The sequence below is a fragment of the Gavialis gangeticus genome, unplaced genomic scaffold, assembly GCF_001723915.1.
Source record: "Gavialis gangeticus isolate Ggan-Ray unplaced genomic scaffold, GavGan_comp1, whole genome shotgun sequence".
NCBI lineage: Eukaryota > Metazoa > Chordata > Crocodylia > Gavialidae > Gavialis > Gavialis gangeticus.
The window spans coordinates 141,654,079-141,665,698 of record NW_017729025.1 but is presented as its reverse complement, the minus strand read 5'-3'; the positions used below and the strand labels follow the sequence as shown (position 1 = coordinate 141,665,698).

Here is an 11,620-nt window from a genome sequence, read left to right as displayed (position 1 = left end):
CAGCCCCTTCTTCCCAGCTCCCCGTGCAAGCCCTGCTCCCCCCCCCCCGACCCTTGCCAGCCGGCTGTGCCCGGCGGGGCAGCGCTGGCCGCAGCCCGGACCCTGGCAGGCGGGCGCTCCCGCGCAGGGTTAGGGTGAGGAGGGGAGATCCGGCGCCCCCTCGCCGGTACCTGCGGGCGGCAGCGCGGTGCTGAGAGCCGCGAGCAGCGCGAGCAGCCGGGCCGAGCCCCGGGGCTGCGCCATGGCGCCGCCAGGTGTTGCTCTTCTCTTTCCCTTTCGCTTCCCGCCCCCACGCCCGGGAAGAGAGGGGTTAGGGCAGGGCAGGGGCAATGTGCCGCCCGCGCACCTTTGCCCCCTTGCCCCGCGCTCAGCGGCAGGGCAGGAAACGCCCCGGACAGAGCCGGGGCAAGGGACCGCGCTGCCCTGCCATCACCCCCCACCCCCCGACACTGCAAGAGCGGCTGGGCAGCCCCATCCGCCGCCTGCCGACAGCCTTCCGGGGCCGAGTCCGCACCCGCGCGGCGCTCCGTTGGCGCGTCTACACGACACGCTTGCTGCGCACTAGTGTGACGAACCCTGCGCAGCAGTGGGCCACGGCAACACCGCGCTAAGAGCCTACCGGGCAGTGTTATTAGGCTAACATGCAGTGTCATTACATAACTGGGCTGGCACTATTCGCAGGAAATGTGGGTACTGTGCATTAAGTTAGTATTCTGTCAGGCACAGTATTTAAGGCACCTTAGTGAACATGTAGATGCGCCCAGTGATCTTTTAAATGGCTCTCAAAAGCAAAGTGGGTCCCCAAAGGAGCAGCAGCCCCTGTCTTTTCAGTCCCTGATCACTCTTTTTGAGGGTTTAGAGCAGTGGTTCCCAACCTTTTTTTTCCGCCACCTGCTGCTGAGAGCAGAGTGCGGCAGTGGCGACAGCTCTGGGACAGAGTTAGCTCGTTGTGTGTGTTCAGCGCCGCCGGCATTGCCCCCACAACCCTCATGTGGGTCGTGAGCCAGGGCTGGGAACCGCTGCTTTAGAGGCCGACAGTTTTCCATTTCCTTAACTTAGCAGCAACAGTCACTTTTAGTCCAGCCTTTGTGATTTTGCAGAGCTTCCCAGAACTTTCTGTCAAAATGACAAAATCTTGGTTGAGATATACACATTTGGAAGCAGATAACACTTTTTCAGTCTGTTTTCATGGAGGAATCTCCAGCAGTTTCATCCAGAAAGCAGCAGCACCAAGGCAAGGAACAAGCAGCACGTTAACCAAACATTTCGCTGCACAACTTCTTTCCAAGGCAGAAGTTCTTGACAGAGGGAGACTCAACATGAAACAGGGTTTGGTTTTTTAAAATTTTATGCAGTGAATTAAATAGTGGTGCACCGTGCCCTGGATGAATGAACCCCAAGACAGAAGCTCCTCTCCAAGAGAGAAGCTCCAGAATGGGAAGACCTGGCCTAGACAGTCATAGAGCAAACTTGTCCTGTATAGCCCTGCCAAACCCTTAACTGAATGGGCAACTTTTAAGAGTAAATTCAGTCTCTGGTTCCTTACCCTCTTTGCAGACTGCAAAGAAAAGAACCTTCTAAGTTGGGGCTTTCTACATTATAGGCAACTGCCCACTGGGAATTTGGCCTCAGGTCTCAAAGATTAGACAGCTTCCTTGTTAGTTTAGACAACTAACTCCCATTCAAATCAATAGGATTTAGGTAGGTACCACTGAAGATGTTGGTCTTCATTACTTCCATGAACATTTAGGGTAAAGGGTCATCAGCCGTAACTTTTAACTAGTCACTAGCTCTGGAGTTTGATCCAGCCATCCAGAGATGAAGATATTTTCTTTTTTCAGGTAAGGGCTAAAAGAATAGATGGAAAACTGCATGCTGCTTGCCCCCTACTGATAAAATACAGCACTGCAGCTCTTGAGACATTTTTGCAAAAATGATGGGCCACAATAAAATACCAGCTTCCCCTGCAGGGTGGCAAGACATGGGTGTCACATACACAAAGGAAAGGAAGAGTTTAGGTTCAACACTTAGCTACCGCATACTTTAAAAAAGTCAGGTGTTCAAGGTAAAGATAAATAGGTGTGGGGGGAAAAAAGCTACATTATGCCTTTCTGTAAAGCAGAAAAAGACAGATTCTTACAGTCACATATACTGGATGTCAAACAGATCCAGCACTTGAAACCAAATTTGTCCAGAGGTGCACAGTGGGTCAATCTACCCTAAAAACCAAGAAAAAAGATATCCTACATTTGAGTAAAGGAGTTCTTTAGCCAGTGGTACATGTACCATTGGGAGCACGAGTGATTTGTGGCAGGTTCAGCTTTATTAATCATTTAAAAGAGAATCAATACTGCGTTATACACAAAAACACTGAATTGACATGCAATGCAAAGACCTGTGATGAAAGAGACGTAATACAAAGGGCACATTCACTTTAGAGTAGGGCTAAGACAGTGGTACTCATCCTCTGGCCCAGTGGGTCTCTCCACAGGTCTGGAAATTTGGTGGTGGGGTAGCAGTGGTAGCATTAATCATTGTTCCCCAACAGTCAAATTTCTGGACCTGTAGGGAGCCCTGCAAGTTGGATGACATGACCCTGAGCACTAGATCAGGCCAGCGTATGGTGGAGCCAGCGCACCACACTGACAGATCCTGTGTACAGGATCTCGTCCACAAACCAGCCCTGCACCTGGCTCATGGGGCCAGAAGGCTAAACACTATTAAAAGATCTCAAACAAGGATTACAGTCCCTTCATTCTGGGCCTGTACAAACACTTATGGCCTTATCACCTTTTCATATGCAAGCAGGGGATAAAGGAAAACTCCCTGAGAATCCCCTTGTAGTTTTTCTCCTGAACTGTTTAGATGAACTGCCCAATTGCAATTATAAACGTACAAATCAAAAGTCCAAGCTACCCCTTGGAAGAGCCCCATGTCACACTAAGGTCCCAGTGTATCTTGAGTCTGGACAGTATGACTCCATTGGTCCTGTCTGCAACTATCCCTGGAGCTCATTACAGAGGGATTCCTAGCAAAGGGATGGAACTACAGAAGGAGAATTCAGACTCCGGAGAGAAGTGTCATCAAATGGTTGTCAAACCAAAAACAAAAGGGCTAAAGAGCTGGACGGATTGATTTAAGGGATGACTTAAAGGACCATTCTGCTCCTTTTCGAAGATCTACTACTCTTCGGCCTTGTTTACATGAGATGCTGACTGCGCAGTCGCCCGAGATCATTGTGGCAGAAAGCATGATACAATGCTAGTGCACAGCAGTCTTGGGTTGCTGCAGTCAGCATCTGTTTGTTGGCACTACTGCACAGTAACTCAAGTTACTATGCAGTCATTTAGTACTTGTTTATACTAGCGCTAAACGACCAAATAGTCAGTGTTTCATGTAGAGAGCCTTTGAATAGTATAAATGTCAACAAGGAAGGACCTGAAGCACAAAGGCAATTAAAATAAAATGGAGGAAATCTAATTTATCAGAAAAAATATCTTAACTGTGAGCTCTTAAACCATATGGAATAGTTTTCCAATGGGAGGCACAAGTCATCTACAGTTAAACTGGGGAATGACTATGCTCCCTACTACCAAAAGACACATTAATAGAGAATGGAGGATGCCCAATTCCTTAGATGTTCTGGAACAAGCATCTGTGGCAGAGCACAGGTTGTGCCTGCTACTTTAAGGAGCCTGAGCAGGAAGCAGAGCAGCCTACAGGTGTCTGCACTGCCAATCAGGAGTCACATGACCAGCAGGAGGCTGCCTGATTGGAAGGAAGGCCTAGCTACTGGAGAATAAGAGCAGGCCCTGAGCACTGGAGCAGATAATTGCTTCAAGGAGCCAGAGGGAGAATGTTGCCTGGCTGGAACTGCTGCTGTCAGAACAGCTTAGAGGTTCAGGGTAGGAACTGTGGAGATGGAGGAGGTTCATGGTCCTGGGGCATGACCTAAAACTACATCTGCTGGGGAGGATGGTGTGGTAGGGCTGCCTGTGGCAGGGCATTCTCTGGAAAATGCCACACCTGTGCCCCCCCATCCCCCAGTGATGGGCAAGTATGGGGCACCAGAAAGCCTCATCCCTTACTGCCTTGCAGATGACTCAGTGGAGGGGAAAGGCTAGGGGAGCACAGCCTGATAGAAAAACATGGCCAAGGCCTGCTGAAGGGGGGCCTGAGGCAGGGTCCAGGCTGATCTGAAAGAGGCCTGAGACCAGGCCTAGGCCCATTAAGTGAGGCACGAGGCCAAAGCAGCATTAGACCCAGAAGCCCCAATGTGGGGGCTTGGGAAGATAGGAACCTCAATTGGGGGGGAGGAATGTGATGGCATAGCTAAGGGGCTGGAAAGTAATGATGGATACAGATACTATCTGCAAGGCATAGGACATGGCATTTGGGGAGGTGTGGAGCCATGTATTTGCCCTTGGCATCAAGGTAATTAAATAGGGAGCCTCCTGCCTAGGAATATCTTCAGCTACACCAAAGTCGTGGCAGGAAAGGCAGGTGGGCAGACTGCCCTAGACAAGTGTCTGAGCCAATGTCTGGACCAGCCCTGGGATGGCCCACTTATTACAGCATCTTAATGTTTTTTTCTGTAAAGTAATAGCTTTATAAATAGTATAATTTTTAGTAATTCACATCCATCACACTAACTAGAAAAAACACAAGTCTTGCTCTGAAAGGAACATTTCTCTGAAACAGCTTTGCTTGCATGCTTTTGTGTAAGGTGACTGGATCCCCTACAGTGACACTGTTAGCAGGTAGTTATAGAATGGGAAGGAAATTTGAAACATCCCTCCCAAAATGTGCATTTGGGTACAAATTCAGACTAGTATTCTATCAAAATATTCATGTTTGGGTTTTAAGACGCTCTTTCAGCCTGAAATACAAGAGTTAAGACCACTCCATAGGATTCTCTCTCCCAGAATTCACAGGAAAATCAAATTATTTTAAGATGGCTTACAAATGATGGTTTTGGCTTATGTTGGGGAAACTAGCTTGGTACTGATACCAGAACAATATGATCAGTTATTGTGCCTGTTTCAGGAGACTTCATATGGTTATACTGATTGTTGAAAAAGAAGGGGTATTACCAGTAGAAAAGGTGAGAATAAGAGTCAAAATGTCATGTCTGAGAAATGTTTGTTGAAACACACAGTGGATTTGGAAAGTAAGGTTTTTATCACAAGAGGTAGGATAATTGGCACAGAAAAAGACAACGAGTCCTTCTATTTTGTGCAATATTTTTCATCAACATAAAAAGATCATTTAACAGCATGCAAAATGTTGAGAGCAGCTGGCATGTTATGAAAGGAATGGGGACAAAAGTACAGCCTCAAGAGCCTGTTAGGCAAGATGAGCACCCAGCTGCTCCACTGTATTCATCTTTAACAATGAGGATGGTTCAAAATAATACCCCATCAATACAGCATTTTTATGGAAGGCTTATAGCAAAATCCTTAGGCATCTGTAAACATGAAAGTTATTCACTGTGGGCATGTACTGCACATTCATTAATGTGCAGTAGTTACTGTGCATTTAGTTTAGTACTTGCTTAATGAAGTACTAACTAAATGTGCATGGCTTTTCCATGATGGTAACTGCACAGTAGCCTAACAACACTGCACTGTAGCTTATTAGCATGGTTTTTGACCAGCATGCTATTGCGCAGTGTTATTAGACTACCACACAGTAAGTATCTTGTGTAGACACACCCTCTAATTCTTAGCTGTGACTAGATTTTTTAAAAGGGTAGGTTTCTTGAATTTAATCCTAGGAAGCTGTTTTTATTTGGTGTCACTTTCAAAAGGAGTTGGCTATGCTAAAAACTGAAGGCCTCCATCAACAGATCTAGCTTTTCCATAGTCTGCTGTTTCATACTTCTGGAAAAAGGTTGTGTCAGAGAGAACTTAACTTGATCCATAGTCCAGTTCTCCATTTCTCCCAAGAGCAAGGTGCTGATTCTTACCTAACTCTTGGTAATACAAACTCCTATTGCATGGGAGACTTTGCTTACAGAAGGGAAGGAGATAGCTGCTTTCAACTTATTTTATCCTTCTCCCCCAGTGTTTGCCTGCAAGTAGCCTCTTTGTTATCTTTGTCACTGATGCATTGGAGAGAATTCATCCATATTTTAGATATCAACAGAATTTAGATTGTAAATGTAACATTCTCAATGACTTCATCATCTTCAGGGGAAGAAAGAGGAGAGTTGATATTTCTGATGTGAACTCTGATTTTGTTTAAGTCCCTGTCCCCACCCACAAAATATTAAAGACGGTATAAAGTTGAGGCACAGTGGTTAAGGGTGAATCTGAACATGATCATTTCTAGCAGCTGCTTCTTGAACTGGCACGTGTCCTGGTGGTAAAGGCTGAGCACCTCCTGCAGGATGGTTTTGTGCGTTTCCAGCTGGGTGTTCCTCAGCTGCAGAACAAAAGAAAAACCAAGAAAGTGTCAGTCTCCCAAGTAAAAGTTCTAAACTGAAAAAGAAATAAAATAGGAAGGTTCCAATGCAGGTCACACAGTGAATCTATGTGCACCTAAACTTAATGCACCTTAGCTGAAGAAACATTAAGGCTATTTAGGCACACATCTACATGTGGATGCCTTAAGGCACCTTAACGTGGCTCGCTGTGCAGCCTGCCCTGGTCAGCACTCTGGACAGCCACTGGAAACCCACTGAAGCATAATTGGGTGGTACAGTCCAACATCAGCCATTGGGGTGGGAGTTGCTAGTCCCCCTGAATGCGGCTGGCCTGGCCCTGGCCCTGACTCTAATCCCCTCCCTGTGTTCCTGCCTCCCCAGTATCCGATGATAGTGGTCTGGAGCTGGGCCCATGAGACCCCGCACTGCCACCAGGTGCCACAAAGACACAGCAGGTGAGCAGTGGTTCAGTAGGCAACAATCCCTGTCGGTGTGAGGTGAAGCAGTAGAGGGGGCAGGAGGTGCAAGGGTTCCTGCCAAAACACAAGGGAAAGCCCCCTTCCCCAACTCCAAACCCGTAACTCCCTGCAGGAGTAGAGTACAGCACAGCATAGGCAGGGCCTTTGCTAGTGGCTCCCCTGTGCTTCTTCCACAGGGTGGGTTTGCTGGCCGGGCAGTGAAGCCCTACGGGGATGGGACGCCTCACTGCCTGTCCAGGATTCGGGTTCCCCTAGAATCCCCCCTGGGGCTCTTGCCCAAGACAGCAAGCAGGCTAGGACTGCAGGGTGGGAGAGGTAGCATGAGCTCCTCAAATGAAATGTTAATGTTGCCCAGGAAATAACTTGTATCATGTGCCCTGATATTACATAGCAATTATGTGAACTAGTATAAGTCAATTTTTGCTCTTACTAAAAGCTGTAAAGGTCTGTTATACTGTCCTTTTCTCAGTTCAGTAAATGGTACATCTATGATGTCACTTCATCTGCTTTGTATGAAATGCTTTATAGGCAGAGATAAAGTAGTAATGCTGTGCAAAATTGGAACAGCAATGCTCAGACATCACAACAATGAAACGTAACAGGGACTGACCAGATTAAAAGAAAAACACTGTAATTAAGAGCAGCAATAGTCTACATAAATGATCCTCATGACTACTGTTTCAAAAGGGAGAGAGAGGATGGAACACTGCAAGAAGGGAAAGAAACAGAGTCTACATATAAAAACTCTCAAGGTCATTCAGTTCTTCTCCTTGCCAATTTAAGATTAAAAGTATTTAGTCTCTGTCTTCAACTTCAGCAAAGAAGAGGCTTTTTAAATGTAAATATAATATAATGTCACTGCTTTAACCATCAACATTCTCCTAATATAAGCATTTAATAGATTCTAATAGGTACAAAATGGACTATTCTGAAGATTCCTTCTGCATGTGAGTAAATCTGTGTGTATGACAAACATGAATTATGTCAGCCAGGAGAGATGTGAACGTGTTGAGCTGAAATTCCAGCTCCGTGCTGTTGTATTCTGTTACACAAAAAACAACTCCTTAACCTTACATTAAAAAAGGAAAAGTTTGTTTACAATAAAACATTCCACAGCTCCTTACTATCCCTTTTTAAATACTTGATTTGATTGCTAAAAGCTTCCTGGGTCTGACCTATGGAAGCAGTCAGATTTTTGTATCTGAGCAATAGCCCAGGAGAAAATATCACAAGGAATAAGACCACTGTATCCAAATTACATTATAAACACATGTCACTATGCAGAATTTTCTTTTGGATCACTGTTTCCACACATTCTTTGCTCTATGACATGTTCTGTCCAGTATGTTATTTAGCAACTTGATGCCTTGGATATTAGCTTAATTAGCCTTTTCTAAATTATGTCCCATGAAATGGACCTCTAATTCTAATACTCTTTTGAAAACATGAACAAGTGACTGAATTTTACTCCCATAGTGCCAACAAGTAATTTCTGCAAATTCATCATCTCCTCACCTACCCTTGTATAACATCAGCTTTTATAGTTTGGTGGAGACTTCAGGGCAACAGTCAGACTTTCTATATACAAGAGAAATGAAAGCGAGAGAAAGAGAAATGTATTTTTCTTCCATTTCCCATTGGTGGAGCAAGTATCTTACAGCTGCAGATTGGCTAAACCAGCTATTCAAATTCTCAGCAAAAATAATTTGGTAAATACACACTGGCTATGCACTAGTGAGAATTTTAAAATGTTTCTAACTTGTGATTTTTTTTGAAGAAAATCCTGTTTCATACAAAAAGCTGGCAGGAACAATTTGTATGTATAGCCTCATGTTGCCAGCATCAAACATGGGGAGATAGCTTGTCTAATTACCTGCTCATATGTAATAAGGCACCTTACTTTCAAGAACAGGATCACACTTTTGCTTAAGTTAATTCCATTAATACATTTTAAAAGTCTTTTTATGTACAGCAAGGTTTTGTATCTGTTGGTATTTCCTAGCCGTTACATAGCACCTGCCACCAGTACATTTCAAAGCTCTTTACAAAGGAGTCCAGTATCTCTATTCCCATTTTAAAGACTGGAAAAATGGGGCACAAAAAGGAAATGACTTGGCCTGGTCACCCAGTAAAGCAGTGACAGAGGTAGAATTCAACCCAGGTCTCCTGGGTCCCAATCCAGTGGGCTACCCATTAGGCAATATATGCCTTCAGAGGTGCAAAGGACTGTTCTATTTTATTTTTTTGACTGAAACAGCTATATTTGGAAATGTCAGCCATTATATAAGGTATTGGGTATCCACCTCTAATTGAATTGGATATTCCTGAACAGTTTTAGCAAACCATTTATATTATGTCAATCCCAATGAGCATATATACTGACTGGTATTCTGAAATGTTGTTACTAGTCTTATAGCCTTTATAGAAACCTGCTTACTTTTTTTTTTTTTTAAGTAGTTGGCATGGGAAGCTTTTTCGAAGAAAATGTATCTTTAGCCATAGTAGGCAAAATGTGCTTTGCATTAGGGCTTCCAGTAGTCCTACATTTTATATTACAGTTTGGTGGAGAGAGTGACCTCTTTTATATAAGGGCAGCCAACAAAATGTATTATGTCAAGATACTAATTTGGTTCTACACCAAAATGGAGACATAAGCGATTTATCACTGAGCAATGTAAACAGCATCATAAATTACTGCAAATTTCAAAATCAACCAAAAAAAAAAAATCAGTCTGAGGGTTTCCCCACTCTGACTGGAACATGAATGCCATTAGTCCCCTAATAAATAGTCCAGGGAATTTGAATGGTAATTACTGGTGCAGTATGTGTCTCAAGAATATGGATTTCAGAAAACCTATCACCCTCTCTGGACTGTAATGAAAAGCAAACTGGCTGCTAGTAGCAAGTGTGTGACCCTAAGTGCATTCTCCTGGGACTATGTATTCCAATGCTGGTTGGCTAAGACCAGAGGCAGCAGGTTGGTCTTCTTTCTTGCAAAGAAAAGAACCAGTAAGGAAAAGAACTCTAGCTCTAATTGTTCATAATTTCATTCAGATCTTTTGAGAACAAATCAGCAACAAAACCTAGTCCTATTTGACCCTGTCCTGCCCTGACGCTCCTGCAGCAGAAACAATAATGGATCCAGGATTGGAAAAACAGCTGATCACCTCTTCTGAAATCTAATGATAATGGAAGTGAGGCAGCACAGTCTAGAGAACTGGCCACAGGGTTAGGAGCCATGATGTCCAAGTTTTAATCCCAGGTTTAATGCAACTTCTGACAAGATATGTATCCCCTCTGTTTCCCCTAGGAGAGGAGTGCTTTGTCCCTGGCCCATGGGTCATATCTAGCCCCAGTGCCATGTCATCCGGCCTTTGGGGCATCCCACAGATTTGTGGTAAGGCCTGTGTGCAATGGCCCATACTAAATGTGGTGTGCAGGGTGGCACAGGGCCTGATCCTGGTGCAGGGGGGGCTTCAGAGCTTGATCACGGCCAAGCAGGGGTGGTACAGGGCCCAATCCCAACCTGTGGATCAGTCCCACATCGCTCAACTGTGGAGCCAACAATGAGCACCACTACCCTGGGACGCAGCACACATGAGGAAGGATGTTGAGGTCTGATTTGCTTGTACAATCTGCTGAAAATATTAGGTGCCATATAAGTACCAAATACTAAGACCCATACATCTATGTGTTCCCCTCTTGGAGAACTTGACACTAACGTGTAACCCTAGCCTGTGTGGTCCTAGTTGGTTCTCACAGTCTGAAGCTGCAGCAGAGATAAAAACTTGTTACGTCTATTTTCCCTGCTTCCTGGTCAATTCTGGAGCTGACTACAGAGTCACAGATCCTCAAGCACATAAACAGAAGGACGCAAGCTGTCTGGAGGCAGGCAGGGATGGGTAGTGAGTATGAGGAGATAAAAGTGGAATATATATGTTTGGAAGGAGACAGATGGTGTCTCAGACATGCTTATTTTCCTGGGATCCTACTAGCATAGAGATATCCAGATCTCAAAAAGAAAGGACATTAACAAAGAAGGCACCTGGCTGATGGGCCATGTCGGCAAAGACTCTAAATAAGAGAAAAACAAAACTTTTCACAATTTCACTGGGCAAATAAAATATCCAGCACTGAAACCTCATTATACATGCATATCTATTTTACCACTTGCTTGGAGTTAGCTGGTTAGCACAGAAACAGCTGCTCAAGGAAGACTTGCCTGCAGGACTTCCCGGCACCACTGTGCTCTTCACCCAGACAGAGCCCCTGGCCCGGGACTGTGGGGACTGCCTGAAACAGCTGCTAGTAGCTGAGCATGAGGGCACCCCCACTTGTGGGGTGCACTCCCTACTGGAGCCTCTGGAGGGCCGGGTGCATGAGCTCAAGGAGAAGGTATGCTAGCTATGCACCATCAGGGCCCACGAAGACTTCATTGATGACTACTGCCATGCCCTTCTCTAAAAGAAGGAAGAAGGGAATGAAGTAGAGATGGTGGCCAACCAGAAGGCTAACCAAAAAGGCCCACCTGGAGCTACCTGGATGATGGTCACCTCATGCTCCAGGAAACACAAGGCCATGGTTACCCCTCCCCTGGTCCTGCACAACAGGTATGCTCCCCTCCCCATGCATGAGGAGGCTCCAATGGTGACACCAGAGGAGGAGGATAGTAAGCAGCATACTGCCACCCCCAAAAGGAGGCATAAGGTAGTGG

At 45.3% G+C, this 11,620-nt stretch overlaps 2 protein-coding genes across 4 annotated transcripts in view; both read right to left on the bottom strand.

The window, feature by feature from the left end:
* Positions 1–4,013, bottom strand: part of NCR3LG1 (natural killer cell cytotoxicity receptor 3 ligand 1) — a 35,085-nt gene extending 31,072 nt beyond the window's left edge. The window contains exon 1 of one of the 2 annotated variants that reach the window (XM_019519663.1): positions 2,141–4,013. Coding sequence is in view for 1 of the 2 variants with exons in the window: in XM_019519662.1 (XP_019375207.1) it covers positions 171–243 (73 nt within the window). In the remaining variant the exon portion in view is untranslated. Of the gene's footprint in view, positions 1–170; positions 277–2,140 lie in introns of those variants that run through there. The other variant, XM_019519662.1, reaches the window with a different exon arrangement.
* A 2,151-nt stretch (positions 4,014–6,164) lies between these two features.
* The window catches only part of NUCB2 (nucleobindin 2), a 71,799-nt gene continuing 66,343 nt past the window's right edge, over positions 6,165–11,620 (bottom strand). The window contains exon 13 of one of the 2 annotated variants that reach the window (XM_019519660.1): positions 6,165–6,426. In XM_019519660.1, coding sequence (XP_019375205.1) covers positions 6,302–6,426 — 125 coding nt within the window. In that variant the 3' untranslated portion in view covers positions 6,165–6,301. The remainder of the gene's footprint in view (positions 6,427–11,620) is intronic. The other variant, XM_019519661.1, reaches the window with a different exon arrangement.